Below are 13,338 nucleotides of genomic sequence, written 5' to 3' on the forward strand. Positions count from 1 at the left end.
GAATGTGGTGGCCGTTGCTTTTAGTGCAAGTTGAATTAAGACTACTTATTATCCTAGGCATACAAGTTTTATTACTTATGTCAACTAAATGATTCTGTCTACAAATTTCTATTTTCTTATAGCTATCGCAAAGTTTTTTTATTCCGTAAATTTCTTTTTTTTCCTCTTAATATTTTTTCGAATTCTATATCAATTATAGTGTTGTCTGCTTTTACAACAGGTCTTAAAATAATTTTTTGAAAATTTTCTTTAATAACTAGTGGTATTTTTACCAAGTAAAAAATTGTCATATTTTGACTAATAACATTTATATTGGCAATCTCTAGTGCCTCTTCCGCATTTTTAAACGGTATTTTCTCATGTTCGAGTTTTTCCATAGCAATTTCAATTTCAATTTTATTTAACAATAGTGTATTCAATATGTCTTTTTTCGCCCACTGTATGGCGTATTTAATATTCGTCAATTCTTCCTTAATTAATCTTATTCTATTTTGCAAGTTGGTTATTGTTTCGTTTTCTACATAAATATCTTTCCTTATGTTATTAAAGAGATTATTTACTATATTTGTAATATTATTAATTTTTTCATTGAAAAGTTCATTTATAATTACTTGTTTATTATTATTATTGTTAATTTCGTTAAGATTATTTGTTATTACTTCAAGGTCTTCATGATCTGGGCTTCTGGCGATGCATTTCCATGCCGTCCCTAAAATGTTTATAGATCTCTTTTGTTTCTTTTCAATTGGTTTGATCGTGTCTAATATCTGGAGGGATTGGGTTAGCTAGTGTATTAAGGTGGGATACAGGATGTTATCCTTAGGTATGTCCGATGAAATAAATTTGTACATGTCTGTCAAAAATTGTTCGTACTTATTGAGGTCAATTATATGTATAAGCCTAAAGGCACCGTTCTGTATTTTTACTAGTCCGTCATTAATCGTCACTAGTTGCGAGTTCGTATAGTCGTAAATGTCTACTGTCGCAGTGGCACAGTAAATTAACAGGAGTCTGAAAATGAAAGGGTACGTTTATTGATTTTCACATATACGGTTTCTCCTGGGTGAAAAATCTTTATGGGATGCCGGGTTTTATTATGATAAGAAAGATCTTTAAGCTGTTTATTTCTTAACTCGGAGATGTTTTCTTCCCTCGCTCTTTCGAATTGGCTTGGGTCAGTAGAGACTGTTCTCCCGAAAAACACCTCTATTGGTTTCTTTTTTGTTGTTGAGTGAATTGTATAATTATATTCGTAGACAGAGTTGTCGAGAAGTTCGGCGAATGAAGAGAAGGTGCGTTCTGCTTTTAAGCAACGCATTATTTCTGTGAGGGTCGAGTGGAATCGTTCCACTTGACCGTTAACGGAACTGGTATAAGGCGGTGTTTTGAAAACTTGTATGTTTAAAGTGTCCTCCATTAAAAATCTTATGGAAGCTGAGTTCAGGGATGTTTCGTTATCTATTATGACATATTCGGGTACGCCAAATTGAAAAAGTATTTCACGGAGAGGTTCTTTAACGTGTTCTATTGCCCTGGATTTAAGTATTTTGGTTTGAGCGTATTTTGAAAATTTGTCTATTGCTGTCAGGACTATGTTTCGGTCGGTCATGTAAATGTCGATGTGCAAAATTTGTCCTGGGAATTGAGGTATGGGAGTTTCTCCTAATTTTGGTTTACTGGGGTGTCTATCATATTTATTTTCTTTACAGGTTGAACATTGTTGAATTATTCTTTTAATTTTTGTAGTCATAGATGGGAAGTAGAAATTTTCGAGAATTTGAATTTTATTTTCTCGACAATTTCTGTGAGCTCTTTTGTGGGTTTTGATTATGATTTCTTCCTGTTCTTGTTCGTCTGTCACGTCCTGGACTTGCAGTTGTGTAAACCTGATCTTATAGTTGCTAAAGTGGATTGGGTATATTTCCTGAATTTTTCCAATAATTCGTTCTTCTGTTTTAATACAGTTAACTACGGAGGGGTTGAGGTATCTTTTAAGGCGGTCTATCAAAATTTCTGGGCTATAGTCGGGTTCCTCTAAAATGTGCCTGTGGTAAGTGGGAAATATTATTTTAAATTGGTACGTTGAAGTTTCACCTACTTTCAGAAATAGCTGATTTTTGAAAACATTTATTGGGATTTCGACGTGAGGAATTAAATTATCCGATGAACTCTCGTCACTATGTTGAGTTGAGATAAGGAATTAATTGGTTCAGGTGGTATTCTTGAAAGGGCGTCAGCTACAACGTTAGTTGTGCCAGGTTTGAAGTGGAGTTCGTGATTATATTCCTCTAAAATGGATTTCCAGCGTTTCATTTTAGAGTTGTTGTTTTTATTGCTAAGAGCCTGAGTGAGGTGTTGATGATCTGTAAATATTTTTACTTTTGCTGAGCCGTAAAGATAGTTCCTGAAATTGTTTAGGGCCCATATTATAGCTAAAAACTCTTTCTCGTTTGTAGCATAGGCTTCTTCTGTTTTTTTGAGTGTTCTTGAAATGAATGCGATAGGTTTTTTATCCTGAGAAAGGACTGCACCAATCGCATAGTTAGAGGCATCGGTTGTTAAATGGAAATCTTTGCTGAAGTCGGGGTATGCGAGTATAACATCGTCAGACATAAGGGATTTTTTTATTTTATTGAAAGCATCTTTTCCTTCTTCATTTAATTCGATATTTATTTTAGCTGATTTGCTTTTAGATATACGCCCTTCTTCCCCTCTTAAGAGTATCGTTAGGGGTTTAGCCAACATGGCGTAATCTTTAATGAAGCGGCGGTAGTAGCCGGAAAGGCCTAAGAATGAGCGAAGTTGCTTAATGGTTTTTGGGTAAGGTATTTTTGATATTGCTTCAACCTTTGCGGGGTTTTTTGTAATTGCTCTTGAGGAAATAATGAATCCTAGGAACTCTACAGAGTCCTTGAAAAAATGGCATTTATCGAGTTGGATCTTCATGTTAGAGTCTTCTAGAGTTTTAAAAATTTGCTGTAAGTGGAGAGCGTGCTCTTCTTCAGAGTTGCTGAAGACGACTATGTCATCGATATAGACGTAGCATAGTTTGCCGATGTGATGACGAAGAATGTCATCTAGGGTTCGCTGGAATATTGACGGGGCATTTTTGAGTCCGAATGGCAATCTCGTGAACTCGTACTTGCCATTATTGATTGAGAAAGCCGTTTTCTCAATATCGGATTCCTTGAGCGGGATTTGATGAAATCCGCTTTTTAGGTCTAACACGGAAAAAATTTTTTTTCCCGAGCTGAGACAATACTTCATTTATCTGAGGTATTGGGTAGCGGTCTGCTACAGTAATCGCGTTAAGCTTGCGATAGTCGATAACGACTCGATACTGCTTGTTGCCTTGGGAGTCAGGCTTTTTCGCTACCACCCAAACGGGTGAGTTGTAAGGTGACCTTGATGGTGACATGTTGTCTTCCTTAAGGTCAATTTTGTTAATTGATCCCGAAGCTAACTGTTTTATCCTAATTCTTGTGTTTCCTTTTATTTCCATAAAGTCATCCTTGACGTGGATCACAGCTTCGAGTTCCTTGAGGCTGTCGTTTCCGAGGATACCATGGAAGGATTTTAATGTGGGGAGGAGGTAAAATTTCAATTTGTTATCGGCGTTAAAAAGATTGAGATAGGTGTGTTCTTTGATTTCGATGTCTCCCGCTATTGATTTTGCAAAAAAAATTTTGTCGTTTCTGATTGGATTGGGAACAATGGAGGGCTGTATATAGTTTTTTGTAGATCCTGTATCTATTAAAAATTTTACAGTTTCTCCACTCTTCAGTTTGCACTGGAAGTAAGGCAGCGAAGAGTGGTTCATCCTAAAAAATGTAGGTCTGTTGTGTCTAGGTAATTGTCCTTGTGTTGTTCCTCGCAGTTGTCAGGAGTGGTATAAGTTTCGTCGTTGTAATAATCTGCATTTGTCTGGTCGTCAGGTCATGGTAGGGGAATATTCCTCAGGTTGGTCGGCATCTATATGGAAGTTCCTTTGGATTTTGTTTGGGGGAACTGGTGCTGGAGGGTTTCCGATAGGGGGTCTTTTGTTAGTTGGGTCATTTGGACGCGGCCTATTCATATAATTTATGTTGCGCGTTCTTAGCGACTGGTCTATATCCATGGGTTCTGGACGGGGCTGAGGCTTCTGAAAGGGCCTCGGTGGTGGATAGTTTGGTTGCTGACCATAATGATTAGCTGGTTGTGGACGTTGGCTTTGACCACTTACCTGTGGTGGTTGGTATGGGTTGGTTGCGTACAACCTGGGTTGGGGCATGTATGCCAATTCTGGGTAGAATTCATTATTTAGCCTTCTAGGAGGCAAAGGTGGTCGAAATTCCTGCGGCTTTCTCCCTTGGCCATTATTGCTTAGAGCATAATGTGACCTGAAATTCTGATTTTCTAGTTTAAGGCACAGGTGGAGTGTCTGAGGGAGGTCCGCCGGTTCTCTCATTCCCAGGAGTCTGGGGAGATCTCCTTTGAGGCCACGGACAAAAGTGTCTAGGGCTTTATCCCTATAAGTGCGGGTTAGTAGGTGCATGGCTTCTGTGCCGACTTCCATGCAGCCTAGTTTATTTAATATTAAGGACAAATGAGAGTATACCCGTTGGTAAAACTCTTGGATCGTAAGGTTACCCTGTACGAGTGAAGTCATTTGGTACTCGAGGGTACCAAGGTCGCGCTTGTCCGCGTAATGGAGTGTCAGGCATTTTGATATGGCCTGCCAGTCTAATGGAGTGTTGTACGACTCCAGGGCGACATCGGCGTTGCCCACAATTTTATTTCGTATGACATTAAGTATGCCATAGTATTTGGGAGTTCCTCTTTGAGGCTCGTATATTTGGAGGATTCTGTCCACACTTTTCCTCCAAGATGTGAATTCTCCTGGGTTTCCAGAGAATTCCCGAAGACATCTTACGACATCCGGAATTTTGTCAAGTTCGGAAACATTACCGGTTAAATTTGTATCGATTGTAATGTCCGTAAAGTTCGAAAAATTCGCGTTAGGATTTAGGGCGGCTTGAACTAGGTTCCGCCCCTCGGTTTTCAGGATGTTGGTGACAAGTCCTGAGACAATATTTGTAAGTTCTTCCATTGAAAACGCATTGGGGTTACGAGGAGCTTGCTGACCAGAAGGTGCAGCTGGAGCTTGGGGTGCGTTCAAGATTGGTGGACGAACGAGGTTGTTTGGATTCATTTCAACTGTTAAATTTATTTGATATAATTAATTTCTTTTATTAATAGTGAAATTCAATGAACCGAACCAATTGAAAATCTAAAGTATAAAACCTTTCTTTAAGTTTTTCACAAGAATAAATTTATCACTTCTTTCTTCTTCTTATTTAAATTTTGGTAATTGATTCACTTTTATCATAAAATTTTCTCGGTGTTGTCACCAATTATTCACAAAGGGTTAATTCTACACTCTTTTTATTTTACTTTTTATCAATCTAGCTCTCAATAGAGGCTTGTTACTATTCCTAAAATTTTAATTCTAAGGCGAATACTTTTTTCGCAGATTTTGCTTTGCAATTTTTCCTTTATCCAATAAAATTTCTCAAATTAATTTTTCATTTTACTTTTAACTTCAAAATAAGATTTTTTTTTCAACTACACTTTTCAAATGATTTCCTTAGTAATCTAGTATTCATTTACTTAAAAAAATTTTTATTTCACAAATTTTTTCACTTACTTATTTCTAAACTTAACTTACATTGCTAGCTTCTCCATTTTTTTGGGGAAGGTCCTTCGCGTACCGGCTGACGACTGGGCGTCTCCTTTTTGTCCTTGGTCGGTCTACTGGGGGGGCCGATATACGCTGCTTCTATCCTCTGGCCTCGGTTGCTGCTTTCGTTGCTTTTTCGTTTTTCCTTTTCTTAACTTATTCCACTCGAATATTGCACGCTTTCTTATTCGCGCGATTTTACACGGTTTTTTGTTTAGTGTTTTTCGGAACGGAATCTAAAGGATTTAATCACTACTTTTACAACCCGCGAACAACCGTAAGCCCCACGTTGGGCGCCAGTTAAGGATTCTTTTATTGAGAAATCCAAAAAAATATATTTTTAGGGTCTTTACGACCTTTATTGAGTCACATCAAAAGTATAACTAACTTTACAAAAATCATTAACTTATAACTACGCTTAATTAATTGGCCGACTCCGCTGGCGTTGCTGCTGCGTTTTGCTATTCCGCGAATTAGCCAACTTTAGTTGCGCATGTTGGGCTTCCTGTTTAAATGAATTGGAGCTTTAATTTGCTGACGTCGCGTCTGGCAATTTTGTGGGAAAGTATTGAACTTCCGCTCTAAATAAATTCAAGCTAATTTTGCTGACATTGCTTCTTGAGCTTTTATGTGAAATATTGTGCAACGAGAGTTGCATATCCGCTTTACCTGTATTTATTATTGCTTATTAATCATTTATTGTTGTAGCAATTGTTAACATATGCCATGTTAACATGTACATAGGGATAGGCATACATATGTAAATATGTATGTACGCTTGTTATTAGGCAAATGCATGCTAGTGAGCGCTCAACAGCTTTAGTAGGCTATGCAGTTATTCAGGCCTGTTCTGAATTCCGATTCCAATCGAAATGGATTGGTGTTCTCAATTTCGATTCCGACCAAAAATTATCGTTTTGAAAAGTATTGCCTCTGAGCAGTCGGAATGAAAATTAATTGGCAGATTAAACACAAATGTTGCGATATTTGTCTTTCAAATAATTTTTTTTTAATTCTTCGTTTTATTTGGAAGAGTTATGTGTAGTTTTTTGTTTAAATTTGCGTTAAATATGCATAATAAATCTTTCTTTAAAAACTTCTATCAAGAAATCTATTAGGCAAAGAAATCGATGCTGATCGAAATGAACTCGACCTGTTCTGAATTCCGATCCAGCGCATGCGCAGTATTATTCGAAAAACTCATTATTGCCATGTGTAGAGAAAAAATATTCGAGTGCCATATTCGAAGAACATAAAATCTAAGCACTTTTATTTTTGGTCCTATGTTTGTTACTCTATTGGCATTATATGAGGTATTATAATAATAATTGTTATTATTTATAATTATTATAAAGTAATTGCTAAAATACATCAAAGTAATACAATTTTCGAAAATATTTTCGTCCAATGAATTTGTCACTATAAAAAGTACGACTAATGGCAACCCTTCGATCAGCTGATATCTATTGCATTGTGTATCATACGAAGTGTGATAAAAATAAATATCTTACAAATAATTGGGAAAAACAAGAGATTTTGTAATGTAAGTATTCATTTGGCAGTTTTACTTTGCTTTAATTTGTTCCAAATATGGATATATATATGTATGTACATATATTTCAGGGGAAAGAAGCGAAACCCAAAGCAGGAAGAAATCCTCTTATCCTTTATGCAAGGCAACGAAGCCATTGCTAAAGGTTTCACTAAAGGGGACAGAGTGGATGTAGAAGCAAAATGGGGTGAACTAACAAAGTCCCTGAATGCTGTTGGTCCTCCGTGCAAAGATTTGGCTGGTTGGAAAAAGGTAAGAAAGTTTGTTTGGTTATTCTTTACTTTAGCTCCCAACGGCTAAGACTCAGCAAAAAATTTGGGAAAAGGGATGGAAAGACGCGTTTTGACCGTATCAATAATTGGAAGTACATTTTTTTGTTTCTGTGAACATTTATTGGCACCTTTCTGAGTTGGCTGCATTCGGCCACGATTTAAAAAAAAATAACCCTTAACCGATCCATCACCGGCTACGCGATATTCAGTATTGCTTTGCAGAACAGCTTTCGTTAGTAGTGCAGTTTACAGTACCCACCCTAAAGTTGGGCCAAAATATCAAGTGAGGTGTCAAAAGACGCGTATTAATCTCGAGAACAATAATCCGAAGGCGGAAAAGAAAAATTTTATCTCTGTAGGGAGATATTTGCAGTTGAAGTTGGCGATTTTAATGTGGTTGTTGTGGTTATACCCACAAAAAAAATTGTGCATCACCGTGGCGGTAGCCACGGTTATACCACACACCCGGACTTGGCATGGCGTAGCCCAGGGTTATTTTTTATAAGCGCGGCCGAAGGCCGCCAACGCAGAAAGGTGTTCTGCGCAAAAATACTATGGATCCCACCCCCGGTTTCGGAGGGACCCGGGGTCTTTTTTCGGTTTTTCGTTAGTATCTTTTGAACGGGTAAAAAAAGTTAACTTCCGCTTTCGGATTCTTGATGTAGACGTGAATACGCGTCTTCTGATACCTCACTTGGCACTTTTGGCCAAAATTTCGGTGGGTACCGTAAACTGCACTATTACCCAGCTTTCTGCACTTTTCGGAACACTCTAAATGTGTGACTACAACAACCAATAAAAATTACGGAGTGTTGAACTTTGATTACAAGTATCTCGACAGAAATAAAAAATCGCCTTCGGATTATTTATAAGGTCAAACCGCGTATTTTTTGTATAAATCCCCCGGCATTTCTGAACGTGTTTTAGCAGTTGCGTACTGTCGCAGAGAATAATCTAAATCTCGATTGCAATTCGCTTATTGTAGTAAAGAATTGTGGAGGTCCACACCAAAAATACACGATTCCAAAAATGTTTAAAATTGACTTTTAAATGCACATCCCTTTCCCTGGCGCCCGCTGCTACTACTGAGCTCAGTTCATTCAAAAAAACTTTTTTCAATTTACTTAAAATTATAAATAAGTGAATTGTGCTTTTCTGGTGTGGACCTTCACAGTTACTCTTTGTTTTCTTTTGGTTTTATTTCAACTCTTTTTACAGTCTTGGGTCGATTGGAAGTCCACTATAAAGAAAAAGTTGTCAGATAACCGGCGCGAAGTGAATTCAACTGGTGGTGGACCATATTCCCAGCAGCCTATTTCACCGACTGAAGAAGCGATTGCGGTGCTCTGTAGCCTATATAAATCCGTGAATGGTATGGATGGCGTCAGACGCTATGGACCCTCACAAGCTCCAACTACAAGCAGCAACCGGGAAGTCCCAGGTGACGGCGCTGAAAAGTCTGCTGATGAAAGCAGCGACAGCATTGCAGAGTCAACCACAAATAAAGCTGCTACAATTGAGCCACGAAATACATCGCGTGCACGTCGGCGATCTATTGACACTTTTGAGAAAATGTGCATTGAGCAAAATGCTGCATTTGATCGGATTGCCCGTGCATTCGATGAACTGCTAACATTCAAGAAAAAAGAATTGGAGATTAAAGAGCAGGAGGAAAAGGAGAGAAAAAGACATAACGAAAGATTGGAGGAAATAGAGATGCTGAAGTTGGAAACTTTACGAAAATTTTTGTAATTGCAATGCTAAACCAATGCTGTGAATATCGATCTCTATATGTACATTAGGGTGTCCCTTATTTCCCAAGTTGTTTATAAGCAGCACCCGCAAAATTTTGGTTAAGGCCTCATAACTAATTTAAGAACCAGAAAATTTATTAATTTTTATTATTACTATTAATTTTGTAGAAGTCAATGGATTACAGGTATTTTTTTTTAGCAATTTTCGCCTACTTTGGCTTCAGTAAAATTATTTTAATAATTTTTTTATAAATGTATATGTTAGTGAGTGTTAAAAAATTTGTAAATATTAGTTTACAAATTACACAAAAATTTAAATAATTTTCGGAAAAACTTTTACGTTTGTAGTACTAATCTTGAGTCTATAAAAAAAAATTTTGTAAAGTTTTTGCAAATTTTGCATAAAGTGTTAACTTTTAATTTACTGTTTGTGTAATATACATATACCCCATTTCATAATCATAAGGTCACTCACGTAGACATGTTCCAATTAAATTAATTGCCAGTTAGGAGCCGTTCAAATCTGCGTCCTAAACTTTTTAAATATTCTTTTAAAGAAAAAAATTTCTAAAAATTAAAATAGATTTTCGCAGACTTAGGAGTTATATCCCTAGAATCTAGAATTTGATGGAGTTTCGGTTTTTTGATTTGAAGTATTTCAAAAAAATGTCAACGTTTTTCAAAACTTTTTTGAACTTATTTAAAATTTTTTATTTAAGGCGTATATTTGCAAGGCTCCTAACTTGGAATTAATTTATACAAAAATTAAAATTTAAACGAAATGATAAACAAAATAAGAACATTTTAATATGAGTGACCTTATAATTATGAAATTGGGTATATATTTGCATATATTTGAATAGAAAATTAGGAAACATAATTTTACTGAAGCCAGGGCTGAAGAAAATTGCAGGAAGTTGCCTATACGCAGGCTTTGGTTTGGATAGAGATTCGAATCACGAATCAGAAGCATCTTTGAATTGAACGGAGAATCAAATCACAAGCAAAATTTTTCTTTTATTTGAACAAATTATTAAAGACACGAATAAAACGATTGTCAATTTAACACTTTAATTTGACCAGCAGTGTACCTGTAAAAATACATGTATATATTTCAGGGACGTTCTTGTTTCAAGAGGAGCCATTAATAATAATACGTAGTTATTGGAATAAAAGTTATAAATCACCATTATCAATATAATCAATTTATTTTACCAAAACTAATAAATATGAGAATTTTTTTACAGAGTGGTGGAAAATTATGGGGGGGGGGGGGGGGGGGGTGGGAATATCAGAGGAAAAGGAAGAGGAGTTAGGAATGTCAGAAGCAAAAGACTAAGGAGTGTGTGATGAAAAGTGAGAGGAGGAAGGTGGAGAAAATAGGAAGAGAAAACTCAAGACCCTGAGAATGAGGTTTCCGCAAGGAAAGTGCGAGCGACCTCATTCCTCATCTCTGCTCCATCTATAATGACCTGCTCAATTGGTTCATGCTCCTCTTCGGTTTCAGCATTTCTCTCTGGAATTTCGTGATTTCTATCATCTTCGTTGCTTGGAACGTTACGCTTGCGGCAAATGTTGTGTAGCGCAGAACAAACATTGATAATCTGCGCAACAAACTGTGGATCATAGTGCAGAGTTCCTTGCAAGCAACGAAACCGACTTTTCAATAACCCTATAGTACGCTCAACCATATTACGGGCTGTAGCATGCTTTTTATTGTATACATGTTCCATGGATCCGTGTTGTGGGTTCCTGTATGGTGTCAACATAAAACTTTCCAGGGCATAGCCAGAGTCCGCCAAAATCCAAGAATTTTCGGTACGATTATTGATGTAGAATTGTCTCACGTCACTTTGATTCCAAATGAAAGAATCATGGCACGAACCAGGGTGACTTGCATCTACTGCTATTATTTCCATATTGTAATTGCAAACCTGTAAGACATTTCATGATTTCTAGCCAAATATTGTAATATTTTATAACATACTATCATAACATTAACGCTGAAATATCCCTTTCTATTGAAAAAGAGGGACTCGTCCACTGCTGGCTTTATTATTTTCACGCGAGTGCCATCTACACAACCAATGACACCCGGAAAATTAAATTGCCTGTAGAAATATTGCTTGGTTCGATCCATCTCCACAGCAGACATATTCAATTGAATATTCTCTTCACAAATACAGTTCTCCAATTCCTGGATTGTATAGTGTAATATCTTCGAAAAATTATTTCTGCCAACGTTTATGTCCTGATCCTTAGCTACAGCCAGTTGGTATGATCCAGTAGCTAAAAATCGGAGTGTAGCCGCTAGTTGCGTAGTTGGTGAAATAAGAGGATGTCTTTCTGCCAACTTGTTGCCTATTTTGCCGAGGAGTATTTTAAAAATATCCTTGTTCACGCGGTATGACTCCACAAATCTAAAAATTCCCAATTAGTACTTGAGCTTATACACTATCTTGAGAAATTTTGAATGGTACATTGGATAACTAGAGTTATTCTCGAGTCGACGAAAACGTTACAGAATTATGCTAGTGATCGGCATGGGGATATCAAATTCAATTCCCGGTATAATTATATTATAAAAGTAGATTAAAATTCAGTCTGATACTAGCCCTTAAATTATAATTTCGGAACGCCATACCTCTATCAACTTTAAGAAAGGTGACTGCAGTGGCTTCACCGAATTTACGGATAACGTCTTTGCTAATCTACCCAATTTATGTTGCGCAATAAAATTAACCAAAATGGCTAGGCGGCGAGACGCCTTCAATTTTGTCGCCGCACTTAGTGGGCAGAAACTGCAAGGAAACTGCACTCACTACTGGGTGTCATCTTATGACTCTGCTTTTATGTAATCCTTTAACGTTAACGATAAGACCACAAATATAGCTATCCAATATTCCTCTGTAGGGTGTAGATACTACCTCCATCCAGCAATTTTATTTAAGTATACATACTTGCAGTCCAGGTGCCTAAAGATATTCACACGGGATCTTAGCTCCCGATTTTTACGATTCGCACGCACAATAGCACGTCTTCTTGCGTCTGCGCATCCAAAAACCATAGCTGCAGGCATTTTTTAATTAAAATAAAATTTTATGATATTTAAATCAAAACACATAAACAAAAACAGCTGATTAAACTGGTTATCGAGTCGGAATGAAAACGATTCGAAATCGACTTCGAATCAGTTTTTTACAATCGGAATTGAGAACACCAAATAGAAAGCGAGTCGAAATCAATGTCGTTTTACTTTTCATTCCGAGTCGGAATTCAGAACACGCCTGATTATGTATTAAATATGATGTTATGTTGAAGTAGTTGAATGACTTCCGGCGTATGACAATATCGCAGAGGTTCCCAAGTAGTTATTACGATGCAATAAAGTAGTCTGCGGTTCCCAAACATACCGCCACCCCTGAACGACGCGTTCAGAAAGGCAATGCCGCTACCTTTGAAATTGGACGCTTGTATTATCCTTTTCTCGTTTTGATGGTAACCACACGTACTAGATCATCATCTCCTTTGTGCACTTCGACGATGCGTCCTAAAATCCACTTTGATGGTGGGGGATTAGGTTCTTTCAATACGACCAATTTGCCGATTTCAAGATTAGTAGTGGACTGTTGCCATTTATTCCTCTGTTGTAAAGAGGTTAAGTACTCAGTATGCCAGCGTTTACAAAAGCCTTGAACCATAGCCTGCACATGGCGCCAATGTTGTTTTAATTTAAAATTTGTAGTTAAAGCAGATGGCTCAGGCATACATGTATACGGTTCGCCAATTAAAAAATGTGCCGGAGTAAGAGGATCGAGATCTGTATCAGAAATGCTGCACAGAGGTCGTGAATTTAAAATAGCTTCGCTTTGACATAGTACCGTGCTGTATTCTTCGAACGTAAGTAGGCTGTCTCCAATCACTATTCTCAAATGTAATTTTATAGATCGTACTCGAGTTTCCCACAATCCTCCAAAATGTGGTGCTGTGGGTGGGATGAAATGCCAATTAACGCCTTCTTTTGCTAAGGATTGAGCCACT

At 37.2% G+C, this 13,338-nt stretch overlaps 1 protein-coding gene across 1 annotated transcript; it reads left to right on the plus strand.

The window, feature by feature from the left end:
• Positions 1–7,168: 7,168 nt before the first annotated feature.
• LOC137236057 (uncharacterized) lies at positions 7,169–10,201 on the plus strand. Its single transcript, XM_067758758.1, has 3 exons — positions 7,169–7,262; positions 7,343–7,523; positions 8,762–10,201. Coding segments are annotated over exons 1-3 (717 nt in total). The 5' UTR covers positions 7,169–7,260; the 3' UTR covers positions 9,296–10,201.
• The last annotated feature ends 3,137 nt before the right edge of the window (positions 10,202–13,338 follow it).

Source organism: Eurosta solidaginis, unplaced genomic scaffold (assembly GCF_040869045.1).
Source record: "Eurosta solidaginis isolate ZX-2024a unplaced genomic scaffold, ASM4086904v1 ctg00001302.1, whole genome shotgun sequence".
Classification (NCBI taxonomy): Eukaryota; Metazoa; Arthropoda; class Insecta; order Diptera; family Tephritidae; genus Eurosta; species Eurosta solidaginis.

Excerpts from the sequence above, each read along its gene's own strand:
- LOC137236057 (XM_067758758.1), top strand. Across the intron at positions 7,524-8,761 it reads ATTTGGCTGGTTGGAAAAAG|TCTTGGGTCGATTGGAAGTC; the intron begins GTAAGAAAGTTT and ends CTCTTTTTACAG.